We start from the raw sequence: 16,132 nt of genomic DNA, 5'->3' as shown, positions 1-16,132 counted from the left end.
TAAAGCTCAATTCTAGTTGCTCCTTTGGATTTGGTCTCCTGACGGTTGTGTTCACGCCAGTTTAGATATGTGTCAAAGTTTTAAATTAATTGCATGTTACTGTGACATATAATTTCTGTCTGTTCTATCCTGTCTAGTCCAGTTTGAGAATATGTACATTCTGTCATAGTTCCTACTACTGAATTTACACCTTCTAAACCAAATATTTTTATAAATTTCTTCAGAAGTCTACACTGTTTTGTTACATTTTCCCTTCTAGGTCCCCTAATACAGCCTCACTATTACAAAATCAAGTTCCAGTTTCCACCTGTAAGTAATATTCCCTGCTGAAAGCTGAATTTCTCGCAATGTTTTTAAGCTTCATCATAGCAGTTTTTGGTATAGATACATGCCAGCATAATCCACCTCTTTTGCCAATATCTCCTTACTAACAAATCTACCGTTATTATCTTTCCCTTCTCTTCTGTCACTGTTGTAGCCCTTGTAGCAATCAGTATTATTACTCCCTTTTTTCTTTGCTCCTGATATGCATTCTGAAATCCTTTCACATGATAAATTATTTCTAAATGTGTCTTATAACACTGCTATTTGCTGTGTGCGTTTCTTAATATAATTCAGTTGTTGTATCTTTCGGCTTTTCCCGGTTAGAGGTCGCCACAGCAGAACTCCGGTCCACTAATGACTGGCAGTAGATTTTTACGTGTCGAGTTGCCGGCCCTGATGCACAACCTTCAACGAAGGTACGCCCATTCACGCATGTCTCCATACAGAAGACGCTCTAGCTGAGAATCGAACAGGACAATGTTTTACTGTGAGGTGACAGCGCTACCGCAGCACCACCACCGCAGTCTTAATATAATTCATTAATCCTTCCTTTTTGTCTGTCTATACCTCTAAGGCCATTTACATTGCAAAATTCTATGGCTAGCGTAGCCATTATGATAAAAAGCTATTGTTCCCATCTGTTATACTTCAAAGTTTGTCTGAATATGTATTGCCACCTTTTGTTTTACATGCACACTGTAATGTTTGGCAGACTGGTCTTTATACAGTCATTTTTTTCTCATCCCATTTGAACCTGTGTCACAGTTTTCAAGGCTTTTTGATTTAGTCAAAACCTTCAAACAAAAAACTAAGTACTTTTTCAGAATGACCTCATCCCCTGTTCACTTAAGACAAACACACAAAACTAGGTCTGTTTTTATCAAATGAAGTTTAACTCTCCAGATAGGAATAATTTCCCCAAATTGACAGCTTCACCCAAAGGCATTGCTTACTGTAAAATGTTTACCCATGCTAAATCACATTTTGCAGCCTGTGTTTCCATTTCCACTGATCTTTTTCTGTCCTTTTCTTATTTGTATTCCTTTCCCAAATGTGAAAAAAAGACTTGTATGCTTTCAGAAAATATTAACTTTTAGCACTATGAAAGTGCACTGGATACCTTTAAATTAAACTAAATTGCGCACTGTTCTAGTAAATGCATCAATATAATAAGGGTGCTAGCAAGGCCACTATCTCTTAGTCACATTCTGTTATTCCAAACATTTCTTTTCACTGTACTGCTTAGCATTGTATGTTTAAATTTTGCATTTCTGTCAGCAAAGAATGCTCAGAAGTCTCAAGATGAATTGCTTGCACTACAAACAGGTAGTCTCCATGTAACAGTGGTTAGCAATGGAAAAAAAAAACAGCTAACAACTTGCAGATACCATGAAGGAGTCTTTAAGGTTTAGTTGTAACAGTTGCCTTCAACTGCAGACTTCTTGTCTCCCAGTGAGAGCATTTGCTGATGGAGAGAAAAAGGTAATATCTTTGCTGGTTTGCAAAACTTAGTATTTATCAAATCTTTCATCGTTTTGTCTTATTTTTCAAGTGTATTTAATCCGTGGTGGTGCAGCGGTAGCGTTGTTGCCTCACAGCAAGAGGTTCTCCTGTTCAATTCTCGGCAGGAGTGTGGGGAGTGCTGTCTGTGTTGAGTCTGCATGTCCTCCCCGAGGTTGGATGGGTGATCGAAAGACATGCGTAAATGGGCGTGCCTTCGTTGAAGGTTGGACATCGAGCTGGCACCTCGGCGTTCGTGAAAATCTACTGCCGATCATTAGCGGACCAGAGTTCTGCTGCAGCGACCCCTAACTGGGAAAAGCCGAAAGGCAAACAACAACATTTGTTTACAAAAAAAAACTTGTTTGTAACTTAATCAGACATTAATCTAGACATCTAGCTTTGTAAAAACTAGAGAAATTATATTAGCTGTACAATACCTTTATTTCATACAGCTAATAAAAGGTACTTCTTTACTTTAATATTTTGAACATGTACAATAGTCACTGAAAATACCCCCACATTTAAATATCCCTGACTGCACACTATAAACTGATTTACAGTATAACATGCTGTTTTAATCATGAAATGTTTTATACAAATACCAATAAGCAAAAAAAATGTTTTACTTAACTTCCTTTTTTCTATCTAGTGTTGTCCTAAACATTAATGACATGAAGTGACATATATGCTTTACAGTCTACCCACAAGTTTAACTGTCAACACAAGTCCAGCCTTTCTCAGCAACTTTTTTGTGCAAGACCATGTTTCAAAAATGTGGTCATTGCCTCATAGTTGCCCATTTATTAACTAATCTCAGCATTGCTGATCCCCTAATCTTCTCCATATCCCATTACCAAAGGCTGTTTCACATCCAAGGTAATCCTCTGATTTTCTTCTGAGTTTCTGTGCTTTTTTCTGTCTCTCAAGCATTTTCCTTAAGAACTTTTGGAAAAGTCTGTCTATGTGCTTTGTTGTCCTCTTCTGCTTGCTGGTTCACCTTATGTTGGAAATACTTTATTTTTTGCCTTTGTTGACTGGGAAAGTCTGACTTGGCAGAGCCCTTGTTCAGTGGAGACCTATGGAGAAAGGCTCCACCATAGTACATTGATATTAACAAGAGAGTTTCAGACAGTTCTCAGAAAAACAACAGGAACATTTGTCATGAAACGACAAACATAATTACAAGGCAGCTATATACAGTAAAGTATTTACATCAACAGTAATGTCTATTCAGTTCCAGCTGTAAAAATCTTGCAGAAGTAAATAGACTGATACTGCAGAAGAGAAGGATTATTGTAAAGAAGTTTAGTGTTTTTTCATCTCAGTAAGAAAAGTTTGCAAGGAGTTCAGTTCATGTAATGAAGTTAGTTATAAAATTATGTGGGAAGAAAGATTTTAGTATTGCTTAGGTTTATAAAGAGTTCAAGAGATAATTGCTATACCCTGTATCAGCAACACAAATCAATGAAGGCAGTCCTAGGTGTAGTGTAAGTTCCACCAATAATTCCACAACCAGCTCGAACCAAATGTAGTTTATTCCAAAAATCAGCAAGCAGACAAGAAGACAGGATTATCTGTCTTCTTGTCTGCTTGCTGATTTTTGGAATAAACTACATTTGGTTCGAGCTGGTTGTGGAATTATAGGTGGAACTTACACTACACCTAGGACTGCCTTCATTGATTCGTGTTGCTGATGCAGGGTTTGAGTTCAACTTTACTTTTTATTTTAGATAATTGCTATACAATTATGTAGGAGGGGATGAAAGATTAATATTGTATTGGAAGATAGTGGCAATAGGTTATGACTGAAAGAGCACGGTATATGATCGTTTCTGTTCATGCTGCCAGTTTCAGATTGGTGCGTCTAGGTTTATAATGTATGTATACATGCGATGCATGGGAATGGTAGAGCGGGGGATGGCAGAAGTTAGAAACAGCAAGATAAGAAGTGTTGTTTAAGGGTGAGGTGAAAAGAGATGTATTAATTCAAGTGCCGGAGGGGTGTAATGATTCAAGTAGAGGAGGGCAAAAAGTTTGTGACAAAAAATAAGAAATTTATGCTTTCAATGGAAGTCTCAAAATGGTGATGAACATGAGCATGACAAAGATCGAGTAAGATATTGTTTGAGCTGGATTTTATAGGGTGGAAGTTTGTTGATCATTTTTACTTGTGTAGTGATAGTGTTCCAGAGTTTAGAGATGTAAGAGGAGTATAGTGATTCCCCAATGAATTATTTGCTTTAGCAGTACATAGTAGAAATTTATCACCAGAACAGAGGTCCCTTGTGGGGTTGTAAGGCATTGATATGTTTTTTAATACAGGGTATTGTTCAGGAAAATATTTTGTATGCCATAACTAGCTTACATTATGTTTTGTAGCTTTTAAGCTCTAACCAGTTTAGCTGCTTTTAGGCTTGGTATTAGTGAGCTCAGTGTGGAGAGTTCATACCAAATGTAGCTACTTTTGTTTTGACAGGAGACTAGTTTGGATTTTAGTGTAGGGCTTAGGTTTGTAAGGTTAGCTGACACATATAAGAGGGTTGGAAGCAATTAGGATGAAACTAGTGTTTTTCGTGCTGGGTCTGTAAGGTACTGTTTTGCGTTGTAAAGGGAGCCAAGTATTCTGAGGGGAGCTGTTCAGCAGCTAAGGTGGTTGGTTTTAGCTTACTTAGGAGATTGTTAATGGTGGATGTAGGTACTGGGCTGAAGTTAAATAGCTGAGGATATTTAGCAGAGGCTGCTGGTTAATGGGAGGGTAGTGGAAGTACTAATGTTTGTAAGGGGCAATGTAGTCTATATAAAATAGTTGTTAAACTGTGTGGGAATTGAATCAGTATTATTATTGGATGTAGTGATGGGAGTGGTAATTTGTCCTGGATGTAAAAGTTTGATCTGATGTTATTTTCATTCATTCCTCAATTGATGGGTCTCTGATCTGACTCTGCTGCTTCTACCAGATCCTTGGATGTAAACTCTCAAGCTCCTCCCTTTAGCTATAATGCCCTGCCCACCAAACATACCTCAGATCTCGTTTGCCACCTCATCGCTAAAGACATGGATCCTTTTACTATCGAGCTTTGGTGACTTCTTAGTTAATTTTTTCTTTCCTTAGTAGTCCAGTTACTAATTCCTTTCTGTCACCTTCCTCCCTTTAACAGTAATTTTTTGTCTGCAGTAGTTTTCCTTTGTGGTTGTCAGTACTATTTTGGTATTTCTCTAGAGTATCATTGCTGGTACTTTTGCTATCTTTTTTCTGCAGCCTCTCTACCCCTTTGTATGGTTTTTCTTGTCTACCATTGTTGGTAGCTTTTCTTTTCCTTGCTATTCCTTTCTTTCTTTTTTTCATAACATAAAAAAATACTACTTTGTTTAACTTTTTTCCATAGCTTTGCTTTCTCAGTTATGCCAGTATGGCCAATAAACTACTGGCTTAAAAAAAAAATGCATCACCTGTGAACATAAAATACCTAACTCTGATGCTCACGGGGAATGTGTATATTGCTTGGGTGCTGCCTATGTTGATGCAAATTGCTCCCTGTGTGCTGGTTTCAACCCCAGGGCAATCAGACAGACGGAATAAACTTGTACTGAAGGGCCTTCTTCCTCCCAATTCGTCTTCTTCAGCTGGGGCTCAAACTCCCTCAGAGAAAACTGACAAAGGGATGCCTGACTCTGCTCCCAAGGACAAAAACTCTCAAAGGAGATACCCAGATCCCACTTACTCTTTAGCTCCTTCCTAAGAGCCACTTAGAAAAGTTTCAAAAAAGTCAAATCCGAACACTTCAAATTCCTGTGCTGTGAAATCCAAGTCACCTCAGATCCATTCACCTCATACCATACCGGATCTAATGTTTCAACTCTCTTCACCTTTCTCATAGGAATCTTCCCACAAGCTTTCTATACCTCCATCCATTATCTCTTCTCTGAGGACTTCCAGGAGTTTATCTGAGGCTGAAGTGAATAAGATGATTAGGAAATATCTCAGAACTCGCATCCAGATGAGGTTAATTCTGGCTCAGTCTCCCATAGGATGAGTGAGCCTGCCTGTGAGTACTACTGCTTTGTTTTATTCTTCTTCTGTGATTCAACCTGTTGTTTTGGAGCCATTGGATCTGAGATCCCTGGGGGGTGTCCTCATGTGATCCAAAGACAATTCATTATTCAACTTGATAACTTCCCTGAGTCGTCCGGCTCTGAGCTTTTTTGGGCTGGGTGACTCTTGGAGCCAAAGCGTGAGTGCTAGATCTGGGGGATGAGAGTTGACTCCAAATTATCACAGTTGTTCCTGCCACTCTTAGCCTCGGCGTTGATAGCTCGAGTTCTAATCTATCCTTGGGTGGAGTGTTTGCAGGGTTACAGTGGCTGGTGGTTCGGGAGATTTCTGCTCATTTACTATTGCCTGTGATCTCCCTAAGTGCTCTGTCTTAGATTGTGGAGAGGGCCTTCTATTTACCTAGACAAAGGATGTCACTACCCCATTTAGATCAGTTCAGTTTAACTCCTTTGGATCTTTGCACTGAGCCTCATTCTTCCATTCCACTGGGACAGCCAACCCTTTCAAGTCTCCAGTCACTCCCTTAAGACTCCCCCATCACTTCTGATACATCACCAGACCATCCCACTGATGAGGTCCCTTGGAAGAGAATCTATAAAAGGAGACACTTAGATTCCCCTCAGGATTTTCTCACAGAGGACACTGATTTCGATGTAGGGAAAAGGTCCCCCAGATCTCCACATGAAAATATCTTATTTGGAGACATTCTGAGCTCTTAAAGCAAAAATGTGGTTGATCTTCTGATACTCCTCCCCAAGAGGAGTCGGTGTTCTGGAGGCTGTAGGGACTGGCCTAGCTATGTCTTAGGTCACCCCCCCCCCACAGAGCAGAGATCTTCTGTCCATCCCCCTAACAGAGAGTCCAGAGCCTTGGACAGATTTGGTAAGTACATGTATGCTTCAGCAACCTTTTCTGTGCAGTCATTGAATTATCTGGCACATTTTACAAGATTACAAAGATATTTGACTAAAGAGCTCCCAAAATCTCTTTCTGAGTCCATGTCTGCCAAAGGACCAAAATAGAATTTCTTTACAACTGGCCACCCTTCAATCGATATCTAATGTAACCACAAAGCTGATCTCCCGTGTGGCGGAAAGTACCTCACAGGCAGTGGGTTCAGGCATAGCCATTAGGAGACTTGCCTGGATGCATCTATTTGACTTTGCAGAACCCTTTAAGTCTTCTTTCATTAGTGCTCCATTTGATGGATCTTTCCTATTTGACCCTAAAGTGAAAGACACTCTCTCCGGATGTGAGCAAGATGGAAAGACCTTGTCTGCCATATGGATAAGTTTTTATACCCCTCAGAGACCCTTTTCCTGGAATCACTCAGGAGGTAGAAAGATGTGGTTCCAGAAATCCCAGGGTCCTTTCCAAGACTTGCGAGTAGATAGTTCTCTCAGGGGCAGAGGGGGACTCTAATGGAAGACATCACCCCCACGGCAGAGGTGGCCTATAAAACCAAGGTTTCCAGGATACCTTCTTGGACAAGCCCTATCAGTGCTACTAAAGGGCTGCCCAACAGTTGCTGTCTGGAGGCAGTCTGTGTTTCTTTATCTCTGCCCTAGAGACCTTGGCTATCCATAACAAAAAATTTCTGGGTACAGAGAATTATATCCAGAGGTTATATCATACCATTTTCCCAAATGGTATGAATGCTTCTTAAAGACATCCTTCATTAAAAGCCTCTTAGAAAAGTGTTTGCCTTCCTGGGATCTTAACTTTATCCTAGAAAAGCTTGGTCTACCTCCTTTTGGACCATTGTCTTCTGCCTTTCTTAAATTTTGTGCTTAGAAAAGCATCCTGTTGGTAGCCCTTACTTCAGTAAGAAAGAGTTTCTGAGCTCCAAGCACTGATGGCACCCCCTCCTATCATTTTTTTTCCATAACGACATGGTGTCTCTGAAGGCCAACCCATCATTTATGTCTAAGGTGGTCATTGAGCTATCCCCCAATCAGGTCATCACTCTTCCTGCCTTTTTCCCTAACCCTCAGAAGAAGTAATTAATTCCCTGGATGTGCATAGGCACCTCAGATTTTACTTGGATAAAACCAAGTCCATTTGCAAGACTGTCCAGATGTTTGTTTCATTTTAGGAAGCCAAGTTGGGGAACCTAGTCTTTAAACAAACTATTGGTAACTGGTTTTCTAAGACTCTTGTCTTTTCTTACACCCAGCATGAGCAAACTTTACCTTCTTCTGTAAAAGCACATTCCACTAGAGCAGTTGCCTCCTCTGGAAACTTTTACAAATGTATTGACTCAAGACATCATAGAAGCAGCAACTTGGTCTTCTGTATATACTTTTACCAAACACTGCAGGGTCGATGCTTTCTCTAGATCCAGAGCCTCCTTTGTCAGGTAATTTCTGTCTAGATTAACAGTTCCCTTATGCCTGATCCATCCAGCCTTACCACTCCCTAAGCTTTGGGAATCACCAATGAATTTGGAATATTGCAAGTCATATAAGGAAGAACATAGTACAGTTTATTAAGAACTTAGCAGTACAGTAGATGACCTACTGATCCATACTGCAGTGTTCATTCCCACTCATTCACTCCCCTTCATTTTTTTAACTAGGTTTTGCCATACCTTTCATGGAATGAGGGGAAGCCATTCTGTGCCTTTCCCCATCTTAGTTGACCTTCACTCATCTTGTATCCTGAGTTATCTTCACGTCTTCTGGCTTTGAGATAGTCAGAGGTTTTTGCGCTATGTCCACTTATGTACCCTTTCACCAGTGGGTTAGATCATATGTTAGACATATGGCTGTATGGAAGGTTTTGGCTTTGGTACCCGGGTGGACATCCAGATTATTTGGTGAGATAACCCAGCACTTTGGAATGCTGCAACAGTGATCAGTAGGACATGTACTGTTATGGTAAGTTCTTACACAACTGCATTTTTTCCTGTATAATATCGAGGAAGACTTAACAAATCTCCTGACAGTTGTGTTAAACCAAATGGTAGTGGACCTATGGCAACATGCTGTACTGATGCCATTTCCCAAATGGGGGCATGTGAGACCCAAACAATTTTAGAACCATTTACCTGACCAGCATTCTGTTTGCAATTATGGAGAATGTCATAACAGAGCTTATCCACAGAGGACTACTTATGTTGGGTATGGAACAGTATGGACTTAAGTGCAAATCATATCTTTTGAATCTTGTGGCCTTCCTTGAATGAGGTAATAGCAGCACTTCATTAAGAGCTGACAGTTTATGTTACTTACCTTGACCTTGTGAAGGAATTCATAAGCATTCCACATAATGGAGTTTAACAAATTAAAGGTATTAAATGTCAGGCCATACATAATTCAGTGGTAAGACATACTGTTTAAATAAATTTGCATCTTTAAATCAGCAGCAACTCCAAATTGGTCAGATTATAGAAAGTGGGTCTACTTTGATCTACTGGAGCTTACTAAACATGCCTTGTCCACTAAAAGAAGCTTCATGCTGCTTGGGAAGCAGTTGATGTTATTAATGTGTTTTTTTGCAGGGAGCTGCAACCATTTGCATCCACTAATGTGGGGAAGGGGCTGTTCTTCTACAATCCGGATCTCTAAATATACTACTATGAGAGTTCATGGATTTGAAGAATTCCCTCCTTTCCCCGAGTTAGTGCAGTCTCAGTTGTGGTAAGTATAGAGATTGGGGGTGGGAGTAGACCCCCATATTAAGAGGTAAAAAAAAAATTGCTTTAGTGTTCAATAGTTAAGTTATAACAGTAGTCAGCGTGAGAGGTGGGATTGTGTAGATGGTATGCTAGGTTACACCATATCCTGCTTCAGTACTGTGTAGTAGGACATAAATAACATTAAACACATAAGAACGGTAATGGACTAACCATTGTGTTAATATTCCAAGTTGAAAGCTTTATTTGTTTGCCCATCTTATCCTTAGTCATTTATGTAGCTGATCCAGAAAGATCACTGCACTGATTTGTATGTTACTGATTTGACCTAGTTTGTATGACCATTGACAGTAGCCTGTCTTTATCTACTAAATGATTGACTGCCATTTTCATTTGCTCCAACATATTATTATCTTGTGTATTCAGTCTTGCTTAGTAACAGTGATGTATAAATGTAATAATATATTACAGAGAAACAGTATGCATCCACATTTCACCTTTTAGAACATAAGACTGAATACACAAGATAATATGTTGGAATAAATGAAAATGGTAGTCAATGATTTAGTAGATAGAGGCAATGACAGAATAGAAGTTCAACAGATATGTAGAACATAGAAATATAGATAAACACACTCAGTACCTTTATCACTCCACAACCTTTATCTTCACATAAGAGACATAGAAACCTAAAAAATATGTTATAAGGAGCAACCTAGATCATGGTTCTCATTTAATTCTCATAAAAAAGAAACCTACAAGTATGGAAACTGCATGTCTTGTAAGTATATTGGCACAATGAAAACAATAGCGCACCCAGTGATAGCCACAGACTTTGAAATCGGAGCCTATGGTAACTGTAACACAAGAAACATGCTCCCATCGTAATTCATTCTATATAGGAAGAACTAATCAAAAATTCAAAGATTGTATGTCTAGTCACCTCTCAGAAATTAACAGACATATACCCACTAATGCTTTATGCAAACATAAGCTTGAGAAAGGACCATCTCATAACTTTAAGTTTTTAATTTTAGAAGTTCTATTTGAGAACATAAAAGGTGTCAATATGATCCTTAGGACTGAGAGAGCAGAACTAAATTGGATTTTACGATTCAGGGCCCATGTCATCCCAGGGCTAAAACCAATGCTTAAAGCTAAACATGAATCTGTGTAGGTTTAACTCCAACATATTTTGGGCTGTATTATCTGATTGCATCTATTTTTTATGTATATTTTTAGTTTTATGTATATATGTGTGTGTGTGTGTGTGTATGTATGTATGTATGTATATATATATATATATATATATATATATATATATATGTATGCATGTATACACAGACATGGTTATTAATGTAATTTTTATGCATACTAATGGCTGTTTTTATCAATGTGGTTCTTATACACAAGCATATGCATTTATAAATATAATTTTTAAATGTATACTTACATGATTTTATCATAATATGCCATAACAATGTTTTTTCTTGATACTTCTTTAAATAGGTTGACTTTTAATTTCCTATTAACTTAGACATGTGACTTTTACAATGTATTTAAACCATGTATTAACCTTTGTTAGTTGATTTATGCGCTTGAGAAAGCCTTCTGGGTGAAAGTTTTTACTTGCATATCTTGAAATTGCTTGGAATCATTAAAAGGACTTCAGTTCACTCTGTGCACCTGGAAAAATTGTTTGGAATTATTAAAGAATTTTAGCTCACTCTGCCCTGGTTTCCAGTGATTTCTTTTTTAATTTTGGACTCTGCTGGTGTATCACTGGATTTGCTTGCGTGCTGGTTCACTCATCTTTTGCTGGTTCTATACACTGGCTTTTAACGCTGTTGCAGAAGGATGCTTTTCGGGGTAACTTGCTCTTTTTATTTACTGTTTTGAAGAGGCATTTGAGATGCACCGAATTCTAGTTCCATCATTGTCCTAACTAGACTTTTCCTAAATACTCTGAATTATACTGTTCTGTTAATCCACAGTTGAAATTAATCTTTCAGGCATCTCTGCACAGTATGACCTTGCGCCCTATCCCCAGATGGTTTGACAACTACATAAATGGGTTTTACACCTACAACTGTTTAAGAACTGTTCATTACTTTATTTGAACTTTGACAAGAGTTCCTTTCCCCTCTCTAACCCTTTTGGGTTGATGTCTCTGAAGTTTCTCTTCCATGGTGCTTTTCTTGGTGAGCATTACTTTTTTCTGTTAAGGTCTTAGTGCTTCAGGGCATTATTTGTGGGAACAGTTTATTACTTGTCTGTAGTGATTGTGTATCCTCTTCGAATTAACTTATGTTCTTTCCTTAAAGTGGTTACAGACCTGGCTTCATACAAATGCATTCATTTGTCTGATTTTTTCTTTAGTGCATTATCTGTGTGTGTGTTTGGGAGGTATGCCCTTCATACCTTGGATGTGTGCACCATTGTGTATTTATTTACTTTGTTACTCATGTAAATGAACTTGTCCTAGGACTGTTATCATTCACAACCTGGCTTGTGTGGGGCTGTTAAATCTTTCTGATTTCACTTTTTTACTGAATAAATACAGTGTCTTGGAAACACAGCACACTTTGGTTTAATTTATTTGTTTAATGTGGACTGCCATAACAGTCATAACTTGGAATATGCTAACAGTAGTCTGTAAACTGGGTAGTTTCTGCATATGAGCATATTACTTAGGAATTATATGGTTATTAAGTTTTACATAAGTCATTGCACTTTGCTTACTTCAAATTTCCAATTAGTACTGTTCATTATCATGGCAGTACATTGCTATATATGTACTGTAGAAGTGTAGAGATGGCAATGACATAATACCTCTAACCTTTTCCCTGTAGCAGCTGCACTTGTTTGTTAGTGAGGTTTGTTTTTTTAGTTTTCAAGAATAGTTTCCCACTTTTTTGGTAGATTATTCCTTGCTGCAGTGCCAGAGTATATGGGGGGGGGGGTTACTGCACTTGTAGGCCAGCCACCCTCTCTTCCTAGATTGTACTAGGAGCTTCTTGGCACTAATTTTAATTTAAGAACAAATACAGTAGATATTAAAAGTGTACACACCCCTGTTAAAATTCCAGGTTTTTGGGATATAAAAAAATGAGACCGCAATAAATAATTTCAAAACTTTTCCCACCTTTAATGTGCTATATAACCTGTACAATTCGGGTTTATATTATAAGTTTGAAAACTTTGAATCTCATATGATCGACATCATATGAGCGAAGTTTTCAAACATTGAACATTTCAACGGAGATCGGCGTAGGGAATATTTCCCTTCACTTCAATGTAGTGCGATCTCGGAGTTGGTATATTTAAGTAGCGGGGGGGTGCAGGGGGTTTGCCCCCCTGCATAGAGCATTTAAGTATTTTTTTTTTGTTTTTAGTTTGTTTATATTTTAAGTTCAATGTTTGAAAACTTCGCTCATATGGAGTCGATCATATGAAATTCGAAGTTTTCAGACTTCGAACTTATAATATAGACCCGTACAGTTCAATTGAAAAATAAACAGATCTGTTAGTTACAAGTTATTTCTTATCCCCTTGTGTTTGGATAGCTTCTCTATTCATTAAGAGTAGAGGATTTTCACCACAGTGAGCAAGCGTATCATTTTATAAGCTTGTTTTTTGTTTGTTGCACTGTTCAGCTTTTGCATGCTCAATGCATGGGGCTAGAGCTGGGAAGCATAAGGTCAGAGTGTTCCATTCTGCCCAGCACATGACAGTATTATGTGTGCCAGCATGTGATCTATGTATTCTGAAGCACAAAGTGTTACATAATTTCCACACGGTAGCATCCTGTAGTTATCAGAAGAGGAAGTCCTAGCTGTTGCCCACTGGAGCATGATTTCTTACATATCAGCAAATAGTGAGTTTGTCGCTGTTTCTTCCAGTGGGCTCCCAAGTCATCAAAACTCGAGCAGTTATTCAGTAAGTAAAGCAGTTGCCCTTTCTATTTTCAGCTTGCAAGTTATGTAGTTCTCTTATATACATCCAATAATACACAGCATTATTTTTTTCAGGATTCAGCATTATTATATACAGTTGTGAAAAGTGCAAGAATTTAAATTATTTTTATTTATTTATTTATTTTTTAGGAGATAACATGTACAGCTGTGAAAAGTGCAAAAAGTAAGTTATATTATAGCATTTGATATGTAATAATTGTTCTTTTAGAGCTATCAGTTGTTGCTGCAGACTTTGTGACCTGTTGGTTCAGAGTCAAATGTTGGGTTATATATAATATATTCACTTGACATTTCTTTCAGGACTGCTTTTTAAAGTTTTTGTAGTCTGTTATCTGTGAGGTATGGAATGTCCATTTTCATGCTGTTTTTTTAATTCAGCTTACATTCACTTGGGAGACTAGGGAGTTGAAGATAACTTTCAGGACATATCTACTGTACGAGTTCAGCACCATCTACTTGACTGTCTTATACTCGTTGCCAGTTGCCCATATACACAAATGCTTGTGATATTGGCAACCAAAAAAGAGTTTTAATAGTGGTGTGGGGGCAGCATACCAACATGTGGTATCTGTCTCCACACCTCTGATTCCCTTTATATACTGCTTTTGAGGTCATGCCAATCAACTTGGGGAAAAAGTATGGCTAGAGATCATATCAGTATATTCAAGTCTGTTCACCCTGAAATACATTGATGTGCATTCATTTGGAAGCAAGTGAGCCTCGAGCAGCTTCAACATGACTATTTCATAAATGGATTTTGCTGCAAATTGGTAAAGAACCCCAAATCTGACTTTCTGTTAAACGAGCATACACCTTAAATGGCCTTTTTACATTGGAATGATGTGTTGGTAGGTGGAAGTATGATTTCAGAATGCTTCGTGTTATGATGACATGGCAGCCATGTAGTTATTCATTTGCACTGTTCTACTGATGGTGTTTACACTGCTTTCCTTCACAGGGAACGTCAGTAAACTGTTGCATCCAGCTGCCCACAAAACAAAGAAGAACAGAATTATGTTAGCAGCAGTTAATACAATTGAACTACCACTAGACTTAGTAAACACGAAGAATATTTTAATCATGTTGACCTGCCAGCTGTGGTTAAAAATATCAGTTCCCTTCTGAAGTAAAGGCAGCATTTACCAAGTAACCTATTGTTTGATGTGTTATGAATTTTTTTAAAATAACTGTGTTACTTTGGAAGATGATGTAATATTGCCCAGGCCTTGTTGCATGTTGTAAAATGAAAATAAATAAATTACAGTGGAGGCATTCATCTGTTCCATTGCATATTTGCACTTCACAGTTATCTTAGTCAATCTAAAGTTATTTGTAACATGTTGTCTTTATTTATATAAAATGAAGTCAAGACTATACGTACTCTGTAGTTAACATGCATGGTACAGTATAATGCTTGGGTCCCCAGAGGGCAACTGTCAAAACTTCCCTCTTGTGATACTTTCATTTATCCTTGTACATTAGGCAGCCACACATCTGGATATTGCATGTTCTATTTTAGTTTTCTTTTTCCTTTTTTATTTTCCTTCTCCTTTTTTCCCACTTTTCAAACTCCCCTTTTACAGCACAAAAACTATATTAACATTAAGAACCAGCAGTTGTTCCCTATTTACACAAAGTGTTATGTCTTAATTTTTTCTTGTTTTTTTACCTGAAATGTTGTTATATTTCTCAAGTAGTGGCTATTAGGTCACATTGTGTATCTTTATACTCAGTTATATAATGTCTGAGTATATTGAATCCAGAGCTCCCACTTATTGCCATGCATCTTCCCTAAGTTGATGTTCTTTAAACCCATTTCTCTTTCTCTGTTCCTTCATTAATTCTAAAACATCTCTTATGTGTGTGTGTTTAGTGGGTAATGGTTTATTTTTCCACTAGTATAATCAGGGTTGCTAATGCTGGCATTGTCTTGGCTGATTACAGTCTGTATCCCAAATTAATAATATTGGTTCTTTTCTTAATTGTGCTTCCTGTCCAAGTATTTGCTTCTACATTAGTTGTAGATATTGTGTAAATTCTGTAAACTCCATGTAACCCAAAAAATAGGTAACCAGCTACCTCATTTGCATTACATCTTCAACAGGTACCATTAGTTGGGCGTATTTTTTCAACATATTATGGATTTAAAAATACATATGAAGTCACTTCCTTGCAAAAAATCTAAATTTTCTTTACATTGTTGCATATTTTGAGGCCATACATATAATGTACATCCTTTGTTCTACTGTTAACTGCTTATCTGATATTATATTCCATTCTATTCCATTCCATTCCATTCCATTTTTATTTTGTTTGCCTGACTAGCAATGTCATCATTTAGAACCCTGTACTCTGTTAATTTTGTTCTTTAAATACCTGTTTTGGTTCCTGGTATTTTTACCAGGTGTGGTCAGTCTTTCCCCTCCATTAATCCCTCTCTGTTTTTGTTTTTATTTTTTTTTTGGCTGTTGATCTCTCTCTACCAATCCACATTTCCACATTCTTTCTGCACATATATTTCATTTAATTTCTACCCTGTATTGTCTTTTCCCATTGTCTTCAGTTCCATCTTGAATGATCTCCATCTGCTTGCCTTGGATCTTTCTAACATATCCCCTTGTTTTAACCTCCTGTGTA

At 37.8% G+C, this 16,132-nt stretch overlaps 1 protein-coding gene across 5 annotated transcripts in view; it reads left to right on the top strand.

Annotated features, from left to right (window-relative positions):
* USP20 (ubiquitin specific peptidase 20) overlaps positions 1-16,132 on the top strand; it is a 5,014,215-nt gene that overhangs the window by 2,484,810 nt on the left and 2,513,273 nt on the right. For all 5 annotated transcript variants that reach the window (XM_044058629.1, XM_044058630.1, XM_044058628.1 and 2 more), the window contains one exon: positions 13,625-13,658. In XM_044058629.1, the coding sequence (XP_043914564.1) occupies positions 13,625-13,658 (34 nt within the window). The remainder of the gene's footprint in view (positions 1-13,624; positions 13,659-16,132) is intronic.

Source organism: Protopterus annectens, chromosome 16.part0 (genome assembly GCF_019279795.1).
Source record: "Protopterus annectens isolate FY-2018-M chromosome 16.part0, PAN1.0, whole genome shotgun sequence".
Classification (NCBI taxonomy): Eukaryota; Metazoa; Chordata; order Ceratodontiformes; family Protopteridae; genus Protopterus; species Protopterus annectens.
This window is presented reverse-complemented; position numbering and strand designations above follow the sequence as displayed.